At 36.1% G+C, this 22,247-nt stretch overlaps 1 protein-coding gene across 1 annotated transcript in view; it reads right to left on the minus strand.

Moving 5' to 3' along the window:
- AXDND1 (axonemal dynein light chain domain containing 1) overlaps positions 1-22,247 on the minus strand; it is a 77,152-nt gene that overhangs the window by 45,673 nt on the left and 9,232 nt on the right. Inside the window, exons 7-13 of the mRNA XM_082857216.1 lie at positions 21,401-21,503; positions 19,730-19,851; positions 9,844-9,984; positions 9,043-9,147; positions 5,563-5,683; positions 1,534-1,635; positions 211-374 (exon numbers count right to left, since the gene is read on the minus strand). Coding sequence (XP_082713342.1) covers positions 211-374; positions 1,534-1,635; positions 5,563-5,683; positions 9,043-9,147; positions 9,844-9,984; positions 19,730-19,851; positions 21,401-21,503 — 858 coding nt within the window. The remainder of the gene's footprint in view (positions 1-210; positions 375-1,533; positions 1,636-5,562; positions 5,684-9,042; positions 9,148-9,843; positions 9,985-19,729; positions 19,852-21,400; positions 21,504-22,247) is intronic.

Genomic DNA, 22,247 nt, shown 5'->3' on the forward strand with positions numbered 1-22,247 from the left:
GATCAGAGATGATGTGCACCAGAAACTGCAAGACCATTCAAGCTCCTAGCAGGATTGTGCCCGTGTAAGGGCAGCTGGTTACCTCACCAAAATCAATGTTAGAGTAATTACAAGGTAAAAGAGAAACAAGATAAAAAGAGAGGAAGAATTGGACTGAGTTATCAAACATGACGTCATATAATCAGAAAAACAAGATTCTTGGAGACCCACGTATTATTTCTGAAGAACTGCTGCCATTTGACAAGGCCATCCTTAACACTTTGCAATTTTTCTCTTGTAGACTCTTCATTTTCTTCCACTTCCTGTTTAAATTTATTCACTAAGTTTCTCCATTTCTCCGTCAACTTCTGCAACAGTGCAACGTCTGCAGTGTCCTAGATAAAATGCATGGAATTAAACCACTTATTCATTTATTCATGTAACAAATACTTATTAGCATACACCAGGCCATTATTAATATTGCAATACTAGAGTCATATGTAGGAAATGGATCCAAAAAATGAAAAGATATTCCTTTTTCAAAATATCAGTGACACTATTACACAGTCCCTTTGGTGGTGAATTTTTCCACAATAAAAAAAAGCATTAGGAACAAGATTTTTTCCTTTGCAACATGAGCCCAGTTTCCTCATAGGATTTGGCAGGCAGTGCAGTACATTGGAAAGAACAGGAATTTCAAAGCCAGACAGAACCAAATGTAAATCCTAGCCATTGACTGGCTGTATAATCTTGGGGGATATTATTTAACTTGAAATTAATTTTTCTTATCTATAAAATAAAGACTCTAATATATATCTCACAGGACTGTTATAAGAATTAAATGAAATGAGTAGTGTAAATGGTTTGGCTCTAGAAACATACTAAATGCCACTTCCTTCCTTTTCAACCTAGTGTGCTCATTGAATTGTCCCATAATATTGCACAGAATGCATCAATAATGCAATTATTTCAATGAACACAGTTACATTTTTGTTTAAGCACTATAACTCTATAAGTAACATCTGCAGTGTTATTAACTTAGACAAATTGCTTAAATTGCTCTAATTATTACAGACAAATGTAAAGAAGGGCCTTTATTCACTTTTCCTTAGATTTTTCATTTTGCCCCCAATAAAGTACAAATATAAAACTGTATTTAAAATTTAGTCTATAAATTAGGGACTTCCCTGGTGGCGCAGTGGTTAAGAATCCACCTGTCAATGCAGGGGACACGGGTTCGGCGGGGGGGAAGATCCCACATGCCGCAGAGCAACTAAGCCCGTGCGCCACAACTACTGAGCCTGTGCTCCAGAGCCCATGCTCCACAACAAGAGAAGCCACCGCAGTGAGAAGTCCACACACGGCAAAGAAGAGTAGCCCCTGCTGGCCACGGCTAGAGAAAGCCTGTGCACAGCAATGAAGACCCAACACATCCAAAAGTAAATAAATTAATTAAAATTTTTAAAAATCTATAAATTAACAAAGGCTTCTTGTAGTTTCAACCCTCAACAGTTGAAGTCTCTTTTCCCATGACTTAAGTGAATTGAGCTTTACCTTAGTTGACAGCAGTATGATGAAATGCTTAGTATATTTATTCCAGCCTTTTTCATTGAGGTAAAGTCTTTTAGCCAACATGACTTTATTTCTTTCAATTACCTATTTTTAGAAAGTACTAAAATTAGGAACCTAAAACATTAACAAACCATTGTAATTTATTAAACCCAAACCAATATCACACACCAATTTTTCACTGAATCATTAATTCAATAACAATTTCTTATTTAAATCATGAACTAGGGGCTTCCCTGGTGGCGCAGTGGTTGAGAGTCCGCCTGCCGATGCAGGGGACACGGGTTCGTATCCCAGTCCGGGAAGATCCCACATGCTGCAGAGCGGCTGGGCCCGTGAGCCATGGCCGCTGAGCCTGCGCATCTGGAGCCTGTGCTCCGCAATGGGAGAGGCCACAACAGTGAGAGGCCCACGTACCACAAAAAAACAAAAAACAAAACAAAACAAAAAAATCATGAACTAACTTGAATCATAAATTCATGTTTTCTAAAACTACTGAACTGGAACCAAATTGAACAAAGTATATAGCAGAGGTTCTCAATTTTATCTCAAAACCCCTTTATACTCTTAAAAATTATTGAGAACTCCGAAGAGCTTTTGTTTATATGGATTATATCTATTGTTATTTATTGCATTGGAAAACTGAAATTATTTAAAATATGTATTTGTTAATTCACTTAAACATTAATAAGCTCATTATATATTTAACATAGTTTTTCTGAAAAATAACTACATTTTCTAAAACAAAAAAAATAGTGAAAAGTACACGCAGTTTCACATTTTTACAAATCTCTTTAATGTTTGCTTTAATAGAATAGAGCTGGATTTTCATTTGCTTTTGAATTCAATCTGTTGCAATATCCCATGCCATGTAGCTTCAAGAAAAATCATATCAGAATGAGAATGAAAAAGGCAGAAGATAACTCAGTGTTACAATGACACTAGTTTTCACCTCATGAAGGGTTTTATGGACCTTCAAGGAGGTCCATGGACCATACTTTGAGAACCACTGATATACTGAATCAATTATATAGTCATTCAGTGAATGACTGACTGTTCAAGACACTGTGCACATATCGGTGAACAAAGTCCTTATTTTCAGGGAGTTGACATTATAGCTGTTATTTCCTATTAGGGATGATCCAACACAAAGCCCCATTAATTCAAGGTATTCTTCTACAGAAATCTCTTACCACTGGTCAGTTAGTTCTCTACTGTTTGAATACTTCTAGAGTGAGGGAACTCACTTGTCATCTTTTTTTCTCCTACTGAACATGCTAGCTCCCAGATTTGTTTCTTTTTTCTTTTAAACTGAGGTATAGTTGATGTACAATATTATATAAGTTTCAGGTGTACAACATAGTGACAGTTTTTAAAGGTTATATTCCACTTATAGTTATTATAAAATATTGGCTATATTCTCTGTACTGTACAATGTATCCTTGTAGCTTATTTATTTTATACATAGTAGTTTGTACCTCAATCCTCTACCCTATCTTGCCCCGCCCCCTTCCCCTCTCCCCACTGGTAACTACTAGTTCGTTTTCTGTATCTGTGAGTCTGTTTCTTTTCCAGGTTTGTTTCTTATGTTATATATTTACTTTCACAGTTGTTTTCTCTGGACATGTCAATGTCCCTTTTAAAGTTCTGCATCAGAATGGAACATCTGTGTCGTAGATGAGGTCTGACTATTAAAGAGGAAAATGGTATAAAAATTTGAATCTGTTGAGGGTCATAATTTATTGTTAATATTATAATTTCCAGATGTGAAATTAGGCAACCAACCAGCAAACATTTTAGAAAAATAGAACACTGTATTGTGGGACATTACTACTTTCCTAAAGCATCACTATAATTGTCCACAGGCTGCCATATTTCAAGTCAGTTGTCATCTTGGGTACCAAGGTAATAGAACCAAAGCGAGTTATCAAGTGATCGTAATACAGTTACATTATGTAAAAAAAATAAGAACCACTTTCCCTAGTTTATTAGTGTATAATTAAAGTTGAAAGTTTTAACATGTTCACAAACAACAGAAATAGAATTCTGGCTCATACTCATAGGTTCTGGTGGAAAAAAGAGCCCTTAATTGGACAATAGCCAGCTATCCAATAGAGAATAAACAAAAGAAAACAATGTAACTTTTCCTTTTCAAGGCCCATAATAGAATAGCTGCATTATTCATCAATTAAATATACATCTTTGGGCTTCCCTGGTGGCGCAGTGATTGAGAGTCCGCCTGCCGATGCAGGGGACACGGGTTCATGCCCCGGTCTGGGAAGATGCCACATGCTGTGGAGCGGCTGGGCCCGTGAGCCATGGCCACTGAGCCTGTGTGTCCGGAGCCTGTGCTCCGCAACAGGAGACGCCGTAACAGTGAGAGGCCCGCGTACCGCAAAAAAAAAAAAAAAAAAAAAAAAAAAAAAAATATATATATATATATATATATATATATATACATATACTTCATTTTTTTAAATTTTGTCTACACGGAAACAACCTAAATGTCCATAAGCAGATGAATGGATACAGAAGGTGTGGTACACACACACACACACACACACACACACACACACACACACAGTGGAATATTACTCAGCCATTAAAAAGAACAAAATAATGCCATTTGCAGCAACATGGATGGACCTAGAGACCATGTGAAGTAAGTCAGACAGAGAAAGACAAACATCATATGACATCACTTACATGTGGAATCTAAAAAAAAAGTACAAATGAACCTATTTACAAAACAGAAATAGAGTCAAAGATGTAGAAAACAAACATGGTTACCAAGGGGGAAAGAAGGGGTGGGAGGGACAAATTGGGGGATTGGGATTGACATATACACACTACTATATATAAAACAGATAATGAATAAGAACCTACTATATAGCACAGGAAACTCTACTCAGTACTCTGTAATGACCTATATGGGAACAGAATCTAAAAAAGAGTGGATATATGTATAACTGATTCACTTTGCTGTACAGCAGAAACTAATACAACATTGTAAATCAACTATATGCTAATAAAAAATTAATTAAAAAAATTTTTAAAATTTTTAAGAGATATATATATATACACATACAATGAAATATTACTCAGCCATTAAAAAGAATGAAATAATGCCATTTGCAGCAACATGGATGGACCTAGAGATTATCATACTAAGTGAAGTAAGTCAGAAACAAAGACAAATACCACATGATATCACTTACATGTGGAATCTAAAACATGACAAAAATGAACATATCTACAAAACAAAAACAGACTCACAGATATAGAGAACAGACTTGTGGTTGCCAAAGGGTAAGGGGGGTCGGGGAGGGAATGATTGGGAGTTCGGGATTAGCAGATGCAAGCTATTATATATAGGACAAATAAACAACAAGGTCCTACTGTATAGCACAGGGAACTATATTCAATATCCTCTGATAAACCACAATGAAAATATGAAAAACAATGTATATATATGTATAACTAAGTCACTTTGCTGTACAGCAGATATTAAACACAACATTGTAAATCAACTGTACTTCAATAAAAATTTAAAAATAAAATAAAATTTTGGGAACTTCCCTGGTGGCGCAGTGGTAAAGAATCCGCCTGCCAATGGAGGAGACATGGGTTCAAGCCCTTGTCCAGGAAGACCCCACATGCTGCAAAGCAATTAAGCCCATGTACCACAACTACTGAAGCCTATGCACTTTAGGGTCCGCATGATGCAACTACTGAGCCCACGTGCTGCAACTACTGAAGCCCACACACCTAGAGCCCATGCTCCACAACAAGAGAAGCCACCACAATGAGAAGCCCGCACACTGCAACAAAGAGTAGCCCCCGCTCACTGCAACTAGAGAAAGCCCACATGCAGCAATGAAGACCCAATGCAACTAAAAAAAAAAGTAAAAAAAAAATTAAAATAAATAAATAAAAATTTTGTCTAGATTATTGAAACTGTAAAATGAAACTTTATCCAGCCAAAAAATAAGTTACGATTTCAGATGAACCAACCTTTACGGACAATTCATATGTGGCTGAGCTCCAGATATCTCTTTCTGCCATTAACTGTTTAATATCACTCTCCATCCTTCCTCTTTGTAACGTATATAAGTCATGATATTCTTCTACAATTCTAAAAGAAAAATTTAAAAACAGCTATATAAATACATATTTAAAAAATAATTTTGTTCTAAAGTAGGCAGTTTGTGCCTTTAAAACTCATCACAAGGTAATTATGGTATAACTTCTGGATATATTAGTAACACTAATATACACTGAAATAGAAGAAAAAATACTCACATTTCATGAATAAATCTTACAAAGGTCCTAAAGTAAAATGTTCAATGTATTGTTCCCTGCTCTAAACACTTTTCATCATATTCTTCTTGATTCACTAGAATTTTCACACCATGGTACTCCAGTGGTATAACAACACTATATCTAATGAAAAATTCTGAATACAAGTAGTAGTAATATAGCTGTTTTTCTTTTTTTTTCCTCACAGAATTTAGGATTCTTTATTAAGAAGAGATAAGCGCACAAAGCCCAATAATTGTGAGCTACATTTTAAAATTATATATAATTAGTATAAGATTTAAAGAAATTCTCCACCAATCAACCAAAAGCTTAAGTATAATTAAGTACATTTTTCTTAAATCTTTTTTCTTCTTGTTTACCAGAACATACCTTTTCCTTCTAACTTACACTGAAGCTTCTTTTAGAATTAAAATCCCTTCTGAGGTTAAATACAAACACAGAAGTTAGAAACTGACTGGTAGCCTTTCACAAACCTTTCGAAAACACTTCCTCCTAAGGAACATTAATTTTTCTGTAAGAATAAAAGGTCAGTGACACAAAATTCTTCTAATTTTGTTGAAAGCCATTAATCGCCAACATCAGTTCCTAAAGCCTCCTTCTATTTGGAGGCATCCACTTGTTCAAACTGAGAAAAAATTAATCACTGTAGGTGGCACACAGATGAATGTACATATAAAAATTCAACAAGCAATAACCTTAAGAGTTATGCACTTTACTATCTAAAAGACCTCAATTTTAAAAAGGGAATTAATGACCCTTATTTATCTTTTTTTTAAATATCTTTATTGGAGTATAATTGCTTTACAATGTTAGTTTCTGCTGTACAACAAACTAAATCAGCTATATGTATACATATATCCCCATATCCCCTCCCTCTTGAGCCTCCCTCCCACCCTCCCTATCCCACCCCTCTAGGTTGTCACAAAGCATCAAGCTGATCTCCCTGTGCTATGCAGCAGCTTCCCACTAGCCACCCATTTTACATTTGGTAGTGTATATGTGAATGAGTCTTATTTATAACAGTCAAAGAAAAAATTCAGAAACAACCTTAATGTCCAACAACAAGGGACTGGCCAAATAAAATATATAATGCAGCTCTATGATGAAAATACTCTGTAGCTAATTAAAGATCATGTTCTTAGGACTTCCCTGGTGGCGCAGTGGTTAAGAATCTGCCTGCCAATGCAGGGAACATGGGTTCGAGCCCTGGTCCAGGAAGATCCCACATGCCACGGAGCAACTAAGCCCATGAGCCACAACTACTGAGCATACGCTCTAGAGTCCACGTGCCACAACTACTGAAGCCTGCACTCCTAGAGCCCATGCTCCACAACAAGAAAAGCCACCGCAGTGAGAAGCCTGCGCATCTCAACAAAGAGTAGCCCCGGCTCACCGCAACTAGAGAAAGCCCGTGCGCAGCAATGAAGACCCAACGCAGCCAAAAATAATTAATTAATTAATTTAAAAAATAAATAAAAAATAAAGGTCATGTTCTTAATACTCTGGTACATAGGAAAAATTTTTGTGTACAACATAAAACAAGAAAACCCAAATGACAATAGTACATATTCAGTTGATATCATTTTTATAAAAAATATATAGAAAAAAGAAAAATATATTGAAATATTAATAGTAGTTAACTTTAAGAGAATTGTGAATGTTTTTAATTTTCTTATTTATGTGTTTCTGTATTTTCCAAATTTTCAACAAAATAATTAGTCACTATAAGAAAAAAATATTACCTACAATATTTAATCACACACACACAAAATGAACCATCCTACTTCAGAACCATCAATGTTTAAAGAAAATGAGATTTTTTTTTCTCTCTTTTCTTCCCCTTCTCTCTGATTTTAGATGTTTTGTTCTGATAATCGACATTAGCACAAAAGAAATTCTAATTTATTTATTTTTTAAAGATTTATTTTTTAAAATTTTTTTATTTTATTTTATTTTTAGCTGCATCGGGTCTCAGTTGTGGCACATGGGATCTTCATTGTCGCGTGTGGGATCTTCATTGAGGTATGCAGGATCTTTAGTTGTGGCATGCAGCATCTAGTTCCCTCACTAGGGATTGAACTCAGGTCCCCTGCATTGGGAGAGTGGAGTCTTAACCACTGGACCACCAGGGAAGTCCCGAAATTGTGATTTTTTTAAATTTATTTTTGCTTGTCTGTGTTTTCTAATTTTCTTATAAGGCACATGTACTGCTTCTATGATAATATAATAATATTTTAAATCAACTAAATAAAAATTAAATGCAATCATATATATCTTTTGATACATACCCAAGAGCTTCCTAGTAATCAGAACTCTAACAGAAAACGAAATAGAATATGAAAATGAAATAGAATAGAGGTTAGCAAACTACAGCCTGTGGGTCAAACCTGGCCCACAACTTGTTTTTATATAGCACATGAGCTAAGAATTTTACTTTTTTTATTTTTTATATATTTGATTTATATTTTTAATGGTTAAAAAACAATAGGAGAATAATATTCTGTAACACAAGGAAATATTATACATTCAGATTTCAGTGTCAATAAATAAAGTTTTATTGGAACACAATCATGTTCTGGTATTGTCCTTGGCTGCTTTTGCACTACAGTGGCACACATTACAAAGGAACAGTTGATTGAGTAGTTGCATCAGAAACCATATCTCACCATCTGGCCCTTTACAGAAAAAGTCTGCTAACCCCTGAAATAGAATAAAAACATTAGGACCACAGCAGAGTCACTAAAATCTAAAAAAGAACTACACTCACACTACTAACTAGGAAAATGCAAACAAAAACCAGGTACCTTTCATATCTATCAGACTAATAAAAGATATGAGCAAAAGGGAAATCTCATACACTGATTAGAGGATATACTGGTACAACCACTTTGTGGAGTATCTGGTAACATCCAGCAAGACAAGGCTATGCATATCCTATGACCCGGTAATTCCACTTCTAGGTTTACCCCCCTGGAAAATTCGCACACAAGGAGACACAAGATGTGTATTACAACAGTGTGTGGAAGAGTTAATATATACAATGAACTTTAACATATATTAACTCCTTTAAGCACTGTTGTAATTCAAAAAACTTCAAATGCTTCTAAACATTTTTATTTCTTGAAATAAGGTGTGAAGCAAGTATGACATAATGGCTAACATTCGGTAACTCACCTGGCATTCTTTTCAGCGTCTAAAAGAGCTTGTGCCAAAGCTCTGTGGGCCTTCTCTGCTTCCTTTGTTAATTTCATATCATGTGCCTGAACCAAACACAGCTCCCTGAAATAAAGGAAGCAAATTTTGTATTCATAGTTGAAGATTTTGAAAACGTTTCTACCTAGGAAATCAGATTTATACTCAGGAATCTTCTCAGTTATCATGTGTACATCTCTTCCTAGTTTTTCTACCTTATAAACCAAATCAAGAAATCTAGTGTTCATTCAGGTGGACTCTTACCAGGTTTGGCAATGGAATCAGACTGGCTAGAAAAGGCAGAAAGAAGATGGGGAGGATTCTCTAGAATGGAGTGAAGGCAGATGATGGCAGGCAAGGCCTTAAGGCTGCTCTGTCCTACCCTCTGACATGCCTATCCTATCCTCTTCATTCTTGTCACTAATCATCTGGCCACAAGGTTGGTTGATCACTAAATGTGATTGCTATTATATATAATGCTTATTCTCTTTGGGATTTGAACCTTAACATCCATAATCATGGTGCTGCTCTGTAAACCAAGCTAAGGTAAGCATCTCTATTTTGGAAGGAAGAACAAGAGTCTTTTCCCTATCAAACATAAAACAGACCCCTAGTTTTGTGTTAACCTGTGTAACCCATGTCTCTACAGTTATATCCAGGTCTTTCTGTTCTCTTGCAAAACACGAAAAGAGAATCAGAGAGTCCTCACCTTTAATCATTCTACTTTCCCTGAGTATTTTTTACTCTCTTTAGAGACAGGGCTTTGATAAGCACAGTTTTTACCTGATCAGTTCTTCAATAACATTATTAAAATTGTACAGTTCTTCTAAAATGCGCTGGTCCATCACTCGCTGAGTCACCATGTCTTTGTAGAAGTCAGTCATATGCCAGGCAATTTGATCAAGCATTTGTACATACCGCTCTCTGTATGAGAAAGAAGGAAAACAAGACATCATGCAGAAGAAAAGGAAAAACAAGCCAGAAAATATGTGAGAGAGAAAGTAATGTTAGGGAAAGAAATAGCGAACAGATACTCACAAAAGATATGTGGGGAGAAAAGACAGAAAAAGAAAAGGATCTAGGCTGTGAATTCCTGCCATGCTCATGAATGAATGCGCATTCCAAGTGAATGAACTGTGGAGAATTTTAATCAGAGTCATAAATATTTGGAATATAATGTCTGAGATGTAAAACAAAATAAGGACTTTTTTTATTTCTTCTTCTAAATTATAAACTCTATCAGGATAAAAACTATGTCTTACGTATTTACAAATTTACAACATCTAACAGAGTGCCTTGAATATAGTGGAATTTTTCTAAATAGTTTTTTTGGTAAATAGTTGAATTCATGAATAAAACCACTTTCTCAAACTGACCCAAGTGTAAAAAAACACCAACTGTTTAAAAATAAACAAAGACAAAGAAGTCTTTAAGTGCTAAGAAGTAATTTCTCTTGCTTCTGAATAAAACCAAACAAAATATTTGGAAATGATCACAGATGATAAATTATAAATACTATAACTAAGCAGTCTTCATTTATTTTAAAAGTGATCTAGGTATTGTATTCTAAGCCTGAGACCCTAGAATTTTAATATCTTTGAGTTGAAATAATCATTTAGCTTGATCTCTCACCCACTGACAGAACGAATTATCCAGCCCTTGTTTAAACACTTAAAGTGACAGGGAGTTTATCAGCTCAATGTGCAGCTCATACATTGGGACGTATCAATTTTTAAAACACCTTCTTTAAGACCCTCCCTCATGGCAATATAGAGACAAAATATTCTGAAGGGCCCTCCCATTACAACACTACTATATCCATGATAAAGCATACTTCTTGAAGCATTACTGGGCTCACAGAAAGAAATAGAAGTCTCTAGGGATGAAAAAACAACAACAAACTAAATACGGTAAGCTAACAATGGAGTGTGAAGTGGTAACCAGTATTCACTAGGAAAACCCAAGGTCAGAGGTGGCCCAGTAAAAATACCAACATTGGGTCCCAGAGACTAAGTCTTGGGCTTTCTTCAAAGTGGGCAACCTGGGAGTAGGGCTATTGGATGAAGCCAGGATTCCAGAAAAGAAAAAATACAAATCATCTCTTCAGGAAGCATCCATGATTTATACCCTGAGGATTTCATGATTAAGATTAGCCAAATATTAGTCACACAAGCAAAGACTGGAAAATACTCATGTAAATAAACCATCATGAATGAGATGCAGAAGAAACAACACACAGTAGATTTAGATACCAAAGGTCTTCATATATTAGAATTATCAGATTTAGAATACAAAACTATGTATGAAATGTCTGAGAAATAAAAGATGGAATTTGAACATGAATAAGCAACAAAAAACTTATCAAATATGATGAGACAGATATGGACACAAACCAACAGAACTCTCAGGGGAAAAATGTAATTATCAAACTGTAAAACTCAATAGATGAGTTACAGCAGAATAGATGTAGCTAAACAGAGTATTAATGTCCTGGAAAAAATACCCAGAATGCAGCACAGAGACAAGGAGGTGGAAATTATGAAATAGAGATAAAGAGACGAAGAGCATAGAATTAGAAGATCTAATATAAGTCTAATCAGAGTTCCAGAAAGAGAAAACAGAGAGAATAGAGAACAGACATTCATCAAAGAGATCATCACTGGTACTTCTCCAAAACTTATGAAGGACATTAATTTATACATAGGATTGTAGTACAGATATAGGTGCAAGAAATAAAAAAAGAAATCCAGAGGAACCAAATACACTCTCCTTCCTAAAATAACAATGACAACAACAAAAAAAGACACAGTATGTGAAACAATTTTTGAGACACTGGGTATCAAGCAATGAAAGAAAGTGATTCCTGAGACACCAGAAATAAATAAGGTAAGCACTATGATTGCTCCAACTTGCTGGCCTGAGAGAGTTTTCAGGCCATGCAATAAGGAGATGGAACCCATGAGGACCCCACTGGACTCCCTAATTTAAGGAGACAGAGCTAAGAGTCTAGAAAGATGAAAGTGGCTAGAGTTCAGAGGACAAGCTACCAGGGAGAAAAGAGCTGCACAGAGAGCTCTGGAGGTCTACAGAGGGTCCCCCTCAAGTATTCAGCTAAGTAATGATCAGGGCATAAATGTGAAGAAACTTTCTGAGACCAGGGAAAGAACCATCTGAAAGGATCAAAGGTAAGAGTGCCTGGCACTCACACATGGCTCAAAATCATGCCTGTTCCACCTAGCCAAACTGGAAAAATTCATGATTCATGAGGCAGTGGATAGAATACAAAGAAAAGTCTAGTCTCAGTATTCAGGAATAATTAGCCCTAAATTGAGCACTGTTCTGGTCCTGCCCAAAGGTCCCAAAAGGTCAAACTGTTTTCAAGTAACAGTTGTGTCCCAGAATAAAGCTCAAGAATATTTTTAAGAGTACAAAAATACATAGTATCCAATAAGGTAAAATTCACAATGTCTGCCATTCAATCAAAATTACCAAGCATGCAAAGAAGTAGGAAAACACAACCATGAAGTGAAAAATCAATCAATCAAAACTGACCCAGAAATGGCATAAGTGTTAGAATTAACAGATAAGGACATTAAAAGTTATCATAACTATATTCCATATGTTCAAAAAGTTAAGGAGCATAACTGATTCACTTTATTATAAAGCAGAAACTAACACACCATTGTAAAGCAATTATACTCTAATAAAGATGTAAAAAAAAAAAAAAAGTTAAGGAGACATGGATAGTATTTTTTAAAAGACCCTAACTGAGCTTCTAGAAATGAAAACTACAGTGTCTCAGATGAAAATACCACTGGGTGGGATTAAAAGCAGATTAGATACTGCAGAAGAAAAGATTAGTGAAATTGAAGATACAGCAATAGAAGCTATCCAAAATGAACAGTAAAAGAGAAAAAAATGAAGATTTCAAAACATCAGTGACCTGTGGGATAATTTCATTATTAGTGGCCTAATATATGTGTAAATAGACTCCCCTGAAGAGGGGGAGGGCAGAAAAAATACTTGAAGAAAAATGAGCCCAAAAATTTCCATATTTGATGAAAAATATAAATTCACAGATCCAAAAATCTCAATGAATACCAAGCATAAGAAACATGAAGAAAACTACACCAAAACACATCATAGTCAAATTGTTCCAAAGCATATCATTGTTCCAAAGCAATGATATTCTGGCATTAAATGCCCAGAATTTAATGAATTCCACAAAATAATGGTCAGGAAATTTTTCATCAGATTAAAATTCAAGTGAGAGTAAAGAAACCAGTCTGGAAAGACCACATAACATATTACCTCAACTGTATGATGTTCTAGAAAAGAGAAAAAGGATAGAGACAGTAAAAAGACCAGTGGTTACTGAGGGTTCAGGGTGAGGGGGGATGGGAAGGGAGGAGGGATAAATAGGTGATGCACAAGGGTTTTTAGGACCATGAAACTATTCTGTATGATACTGTAATGTTGTGATACCGACTGATACCATATTTTGAAATCAACATGGACAAATTAGTGTGCTTTCCATGTGTAGTATATTTCACTAAGAAAACTTGAAAGAACTGGGGATGTTTAGCTTAACAGAATGCATAAGAGGAAGACAAAATGCCTGTTTTCAAATATTTGAAGAGCTATAAGATGAAAGGAAGAATGGACTTCTTTTGAGGATTTTTAGAGTACAAAATTAGGATTAGCAGGTAGAAATTATAGGAAGGTAGATAACACTTATATAAAAGAGGTGTTTAAATTTTTTCTTATGTGAAATTTGATACACAAATTAATATCGGCAACATAAATGAGGAATCACAATGATTAGATGACTACTAAGGAACACTTCGTAATTTTTATTAAGATATAATTTACATGCCATAAAATTCACCCTTTAAAAGTGTATGATAATGTGTTTAGTATATTCACAAAGTTGTGAAACCCTCAACCTATCTAATTCTGGAGTATTTTCATCATCCTCAAACACCTCTTAACGGTACCCGTTAGCAGTCACTCTCTATTCTTCTTTCTCTCATTTCCTGGCAACTACTAATCTACTTTCTGTCTAGATTTGCCTCTTCTGGACATTTCATATAAACTGAATCATACAGTATGTGATCTTTTGTGACTAGCTTCTTTCACTTAGCATAATGTTTTCAAGGTTCATCCATGGTAAATCATGTATCAGTACTTCATTCCTTTCTATGGTTGAAAAATATGCATTTGTCAAAACCCATAGAACTGTATAACAAAAGAATAAACCTTAATGTAAACTATGAACTTCAGTCAATAATATTGATATATTGTTTCATTACTTATAACAAATATACTACATTAACACAAGATGTTAATAATGAGAGAAACTGTATACAGAGGACAGAGGGGTATAGGGACACTCTCTGTATTATCTGTTCAGTTCTTCTGTACATCTAAAACTATGTTTTTTATAAATTTATTTTATTTATTTATTTATTTTTGGCTGCATTGGGTCTTCATTGCTGCACGTGGGCTTTCTCTAGTTGCGGCGAGCGGGGGCTACTCTTGGTTGCGGTGCATGGGCTCCTCATTATGGTGGCGTCTCTTGTTGAGGAGCATGGGCTCTAGGTGTGCAGGCTTCAGTAGTTGTGGCGCATGGGCTTAGCTGCTCCATGGCATGTGGGATATTCCCGGACCAGGGCTCAAATCCGTGTTCCCTGCATTGGCAGGTGGATTCTTAACCACTGCACCACCAGGGAAGTCCTAAAACTATTTTTTTTTAACTTTTTATTTTTTAAAAGAAAGTAAGGTGAACACATTTTTTAAAAAATGAATAGGTAAGTAACAAGCTGGGTGAAAATATTAAGTATAGTCAATCCTTGAACACTGCAGGGGTTGGGGTGCCCACTCCACTGCAGTTAAAAATCTGTGGACAGTCATCCCTTGGTATCTGTGGGGGATTGGTTCCAGGATCCACTGTGGACACCAAAATCCAACGATGCTCAAGTCCCATAGTCAGCCCTCTGTATCTAAGGTTTCAAATCCACAGATTTAACCAACCATGGATCATGTAGTACTGTATTTATTAGAAAAAAAAAAAATCCATGCTTAAGTAGGCCCATGCAGTTTAAACTCACATTGTTCAAGGGTCAAATGTATGTATGGTTTAAAATACATTAAAATATATGTAAATATAAAATAAAATTATATATATAACAAAAGACTAGTTTCTGAGATGTATAAAGAACTCCTAAAGCTCAATAATAAAAAGACAAACAACCTAATTTAAAACTAGGCAAAAGATTTGAACAGACATTTCACGAAAAGAATATATGGTCAAGAAGCTCATGAAAAAGTGTTCAACATCAAAAGTTGGCAGGGAGGGACTTCTCTGATGGTCCAGTGGTAAAGAATCCGCCTTGCAATGCAGGGGAGGTGGGTTCGATCCCTGGTCAGGGAACTAAGATGCCATATGCCATGGGGCAACTAAGCCTGTGTGCCACAACTACTGAGCTTGCGTGCCTCAACTAGAGAGCCTGTATGCCACAAATTACAGAGTCCATGCGTTCTGGGACTCGCACCACAACTAAAGAGCCCACCCGCCCTGGAGCCTGCACACCACAACTAAAGAAGAGAAGAAAAAAAAACCCGCATGTCACAACTAGAGAGAAGCCCGCACATCACAGCAAAGAGCCCACGTGCTGCAACAAAAGATCCACATGCCTCAACAAAAAGATCCCACGTGCTGCAACTAAGACCTGACACAGCCAAAAATAAATAAATCTTAAAAGAAAAAAAAAGAGTTGGCAAGGAAATGTAGGTTAAAAGCATAATAACATACCATTATACAACCACCATAATGTCCAAAATTAAAAAGAACTACATAACTAAATGTTGGCAAAAATATGGAGCAACCAGAACTCTCACACACTGTTAGCAGGAGTATATAATGGTATATACTGTATATAATGGTACAAACACTTTAGGGAAAAGTATGATTATCCTCCTGCATGCCATGAGGCATGGCCAATAAATAAATAAATAGATAAACTTAAACTTACTTTATCATGTTTTGTACAACATGGGGAATATAGCCAATATTTTTGAATAAGTGTAAATGGAAAGTAATCTTTAAAATTTGTGTAAAAATAAACAATTTTTGAAAAAAATTAAAAAAAACAAACTTATGAACTAGCAATCCCATTTCTACATATTTACCCAAGAAATGAAAGCACATGTTCACAGAAAGATTCTTACAAGAATGTTCACAGTAGCTTTATTCATAATAGCCCCAAACAGGAAACAGTGCCCATCAATAGGAAAACAGATAAACTGCGTTTTGTTCCATTCATACAATGGAATACCACTCAGCAATAAAAAAGAACAAATTGCCCATACATGCACAATGTGGATAAATTTCAAAAACACACTATGTGAAAGAAGCCTTACATAAAAGAGTATATACTGTATGATCCCTTTTGTATGAAGTTCCTAAATAGGCAAAACTAATCTAAGATTCAAAGAAGTCAGAACTTCTGGAGAAGGAGGGGTGGGCATTTCCAGGGAAAGAGCATTAAGGAACTTTGTGAGGTGGCCGTTATACCCTATATCTTGATAAGCGTTTGGGTTATTTAAGTGTATGTATCTGTCAAAAGTCAACAAATGCAGACAAGATTTGTTCATTTTATTATATGTAAATTTTACTTAAAAAGGAAAAAAAGGCAAATAAATAATGAACTCTGATTAATGACAGACACGCTGAAATATCTGAGGGAAATACACTGATGTCTGCATTTTACTTTGAAGTACATGAAGTTGGTGGATAAACAGAAGCATGGCTAGATGGATAGACAAGCAATAAAGTGAGAACAGTATAATGTTAACGGCAGAATCTAGATATATGTGTGCTTACAGTAAAATTCTTTCAAATTTTATATGGGTATTTGGAAATTCCCTTAATAAAATATTGGAAAAAATGAAAATAACAATAACTGAAAAATGTCAGATGCCTGCATCCAAAGATATTTATAGTGTCAACCAAAAATAATTACTGCAGTAGCCCTATTTCTGTGTAATCTGAGTCTTATTCAGCTTATAACCAATCTGTCATTCTTCCCTCTATAAAAAATGGTTATTATGAACCTCTGTTTCATATGAAACCCTCCTTCTATAGTAACAGGCCTAAGAGACAGTCGCATGAAAAGCAGAGACACACACAAGCTGATCAGAAAGACACAGAGCAGGGACTTCCCTAGTGGTGCAGTGGATAAGAATCTGCCTGCCAATGCAGGGGACATGTGTTCAATCCCTGGTCCAGGAAGATCCCACATGCCATGGAGCAACTAAGCCCATGTGCCACAACTACTGAGCCTGCGCTCTAGAGCATGAGAGTCACAACTACTGAAGCCTGCGTGCCTAGAGCCCGTGCTCTGCAACAAGAGAAGCCACTGCAATGAAAAGTCTGTGCACCACAACAAAGAGTAGCCCCTGCTCTCCTCAACTAGAGAAAGCCTGGGCACAGCAACAAAGACCCAATGCAGCCAGAAAAAAAAAAAAGACAGAGCAGAAAACTATAGTGACAAGCAAATGGGGCTGATGTAGAGTATTTCCAGGGCATGCATGGTGTTACCATTTATTGGGGACAGCTACTGGATCCTCACAACAATCCTGTGAAACAGGGAGGACTTTAGAAGATACCAGGCTCAGGACAACAGAAGTCTTCCTCATTGAAGGTAGGCCCTAGACCTTCAAAGAGCTCCTAACACAACAAAATGCCAGACACTAGATCATTCTGGACCTACTGAATGTTTCACCATTTCACAAACACATCATGAATGTTTGCAGCAACCACCCTGAAACCTCATTGCTTATCCCCACGTACCGTGTATTCTTAAACTCCAACTCTACCCCATTCTAAAACCTTAGCTTTGAAACCCTATTCTGATCCTAACTCTGGCACTTTAGTGTTAGTATTTTTGTCTCCCTAGTGTCTGGCTCAATTTTTCTTAAAGAAATTTGGCTTTGACTTGCCTGCCTATCTCTTTCTGTCTAGACTTCCTGGAATAGGGCCCCACCCTATTTTGGCCCCTAGAAGCTAACTCCTGAAATCAGCTGGAAGAGTCCCACTCACACCAATTCCTCATTAAAGGAAGGTTTGGATACACAGTTAGTTATCTACTTCCTCTGCAATGATTCCTCATCTATCTCTCCTGGCTTTGTTCTTAGAGTGACAACTGAGCCTTTAGTTGCCCCTATCCTCATTCTAATTGGGCATTCTGAAGCTCTTGATGGTGTTCCAACAACTTACCCCTTAGTATCTATTCTTGACCAGTCTCCTATTAATGGCTTTGCTCCTAGTTTCTCAGCACTGTCAGATAGGCAGACTCTGTTTCCACAAATCAGATAGTGGCTAATAGGGCAAGTTCATATTATTAATTCCCATTCAGGAGAAACAGATATTCAGAAAATCTAATAATTTGCCTATGGTTTCATGGCAAGGAAGCTACAGATGTGTAATTTGAACCCAGTATTCTAATTCTACTATTCCTTTCTGCTTTTGGAAAGTGCCATAGTCATAAGGAAAAGAATTATAGTAATAATAGTTATCATCATCATCTATAATAATTATTGTATTGAGCGCCTACTTCTGTGCTTGCATTATTCTATGAAGCATCTTAATGCCTGACACAGAGTAGAAACTCAGTAAATATCATTTAAGAATGGAAAATTTTCACATAGTGGGACTTCCCTGGTGGCACAGTGGTTAAGAATCCACCTGTCAATGCAGGGGACGTGGGTTCGACCCCTGGTCCAGGAAGATGTCACATGCCACCGAGCAGCTAAGCCCGTGTGCCACAACTACTGAGCCTGTGCTCTAGAGCCCACGAGCCACACCTACTGAGCCCACGTGCCACAACTACTGAAGCCTGTGTGCCTAGAGCCCGTGCTCCACAACAAGGGAAGCCACCGCAGTGAGAAGCCCACACACCACAATGACAAGTAGGCCCCGCTCACCACAACTAGAGAAAAAGCCCATGCATAGCAATGAAGACCCGATGCAGCCAAAAATTAACTAAGTAATTAAATTAATTTTTTTTAAAAAAGAAAAATTTTTACATAGTTATTGTCTTCATTTACAAATAAGCAAACTAAGGGGTAGACTTTTACCAAGGTCACACACCTAGATGATGATTTAAAATCAGACTGGTCTGTCTCCAGAATCTATACTGTTTCTACTTTTCCATGTAGCACTTCACTCCCAATCATAAAAGAATATGGTGCCAAACATCCCAACAGAAATCACCTTAAGGAAGTTCTCAACTAATATATTTTTACTATAGAAAATATAATAGAAATGCACTTAGGTCCCTTATTATCAATAGAGAAATGACTTCTGTGATTTTCTTTTTTTTTTTTTTTTGCGGTACGCGGGCCTCTCACTGTTGTGGCCTCTCCCGTTGCGGAGCACAGGCTCCGGACGCGCAGGCTCAGCGGCCATGGCTCACGGGCCCAGCCGCTCCGCGGCATGTGGGATCTTCCCAGACCGGGGCACGAACCCGTGTCCCCTGCATCGGCAGGCGGACTCTCAACCACTGCGCCACCAGGGAAGCCCTGTGATTTTCTTAAAAGCAGATATAAATATAATTCTAATATAAAATTCAGGAGGAAACTGGGGTACTCCAATAACAGCTCTAACCTGATTTTGGATAGTAGTTCTCCTCTATCTGCACAGTCCACACTGACTTGTCGAATAAGTTCATGAAATACTATATTATAAATGGTCTGTTCCTTCTTCAATATATGAAATAGTTTGTGCATCTGGCAAAAGATAAGTAAGATAATCAGTATTTATTACAGTCTTGCCAGTAAAAAACACAGTAACACAGTAAACACAGTAAACACAGTAAACACAAAAACACATTAACACAGTAAAAAAAACAGTAAAAAAGATAATCAGTATTTATTACAGTCTTGCCAGTAAAAAACACAGTAACACAGTAAACACAGTAAACACAGTAAACACAAAAACACATTAACACAGTAAAAAAAAACAGTAAAAAAGATAATCAGTATTTATTACAGTCTTGCCAGTAAAAAACACAGTAACACAGTAAACACAGTAAACACAGTAAACACAGTAAACACAAAAACACATTAACACAGTAAAAAAAACAGTAAAAAAGCACTCAATGTGAATAAGTTTTAGAAACACCTTGATTAATTTGTTCACTTACATTTTCCTTTATAAACATATATAAAAAATGATATATTAAAAAAAAGTCTATGTCTAATCATGCACCTCTTTATATGATGCACTGAGAAAGTCACAATATCACCACTATGTTATACCTGCCAAAAATACAAAGCCTGAATTGAATAAGTACACATCAGACAAACCAAAATTAAGGAACATTCTACAGATATTGAGGTCAAGAAAAACAAAGAACGGTTTCAGATTATAGCTGTCTAAAGGAACATGACAACTAAAAGCACTGTGTGATCCTAGGATCCCAAAATGGAGGGGAAAATAGCTATAAAAGCCATTACAGGGACAATTAATAAAATTTGAAACTTGAATATGAACTATATTAGATAATACTATCATATCAATGTTAAATTTCCTGATTTTGATAACTATATTATGGATGTATGAGATTGTCTTTATTTATAGGAAACATACCCTAAAATGTTTGGTGATAAAGAGGCATGAGGTTGCCAGCTTACTCTAAAATGGTTCAGAAAAAAACCATACACATAGAGATACACAGAGAGGGAAAGAGAATGACAAAGCCAATAGGGCACAGTGTAAACAATTACCAAACCTGGGTAAAGGTTACAGGAGTGCCTTATATTGACCTTGTCTATAAGTTTCAAATTCTATAAAAATAAAAACTTATAAAACAAAAGAGAAATAGCCCCATAAAGAAAAACATCTGTATCTATGTAAGACTGAAAGAGCTCTTTCATTAGGTGCAAAATAAAAATTATAAGTGATAAGAAAGCATCGTTTAATTGGCAATGTTTTTAGTGGTACATAAAATAATAAGGGTCTTATAATCAGTGGTGCCTTATATTCAATTAAATACAATAATAATGACTAAAAATTAATTATACAATGTTTACCACATGCCAAGCACTGTCCTAAGCAATCTACATTCATTATGTCATTTAATCTCTACAACAACCCTATGAGGTAAATAATATTATTATCTGTAATTTACAGATGAGGAAATCAAGGTACAAATACATTAAATGACCTGCCCAAGGTCGTCAGCTAATAAACGGCAGAGTCAGGAGTCCAATCCAGGCATTCTACCTCCAGAGTGCATGCTCTTAACCACTGGTTTACATTGATCTTTGTAATTACCTTGGTTGGCCCTGTATATGCCTGATTTTCCACACCAGCCCTCTCTAGCATAGCATCCATCACATCATTCAGCTGGACCACTTCTACTCTTTTATTAGGTTTCCTAAAAGATTAAGATGGCAGACATATATAATTAATGTTACAATAGGTCATGCTCAGATGGCAAAAGGAACATAATATGTATAAAGAAAATGTACATACTATGGAATATTAATGGTATTTTAAAGCGTTATACCTATATGTACAATACTAATCTAGTGGGATATCAATAATACAGTACAACAAAATACAAAAACAAAACAAAACAAAAACTAACAAAAATGCAAATAGTATGATCCTCTTTTTCATAAAAGAAAATAATGTTCCACCTCCCAAAAAAACTCTATACCCCTATTGTGTAAGATTGTTAGAACACAGAAAAATGTGGAGTGATAAACACCAAGCTGCTAAGATCCGCTACTTCACAATATAAAAGAAAAGGGACAAGGGATAGATAAGAAAAGAAGCCTAAAAAAAAAAAAAAAAAGAAAAAAAAAAGAAAAGAAGCCTATAGCAAAATGGAGAAACACTAATGGTTATATTTAGAATATAAAAGTATTTAAAATATGATCCAGCAATCCCACTTGAAATCAGGATCTTGAAGAGAGGGACTTCCCCGGATATCCAGGGGTTAAGAATCCATGCTTCCACTGCAGGGGGCACGGATTTGATCCCTGCAGGGGACTATGATACTGCATGCCGCATGGTGTGGCCAAAAGAAAAAAAAAAAAAAAAGGATCTTGAAGAGACATTAACACTCCCAAGTTCACTGAAGCACTATTCACAACAGCCAAGATGTGGAAACAAC

The sequence above is a fragment of the Leucopleurus acutus genome (genome assembly GCF_964270905.1).
Source record: "Leucopleurus acutus genome assembly, chromosome: 2".
NCBI lineage: Eukaryota > Metazoa > Chordata > Mammalia > Artiodactyla > Delphinidae > Leucopleurus > Leucopleurus acutus.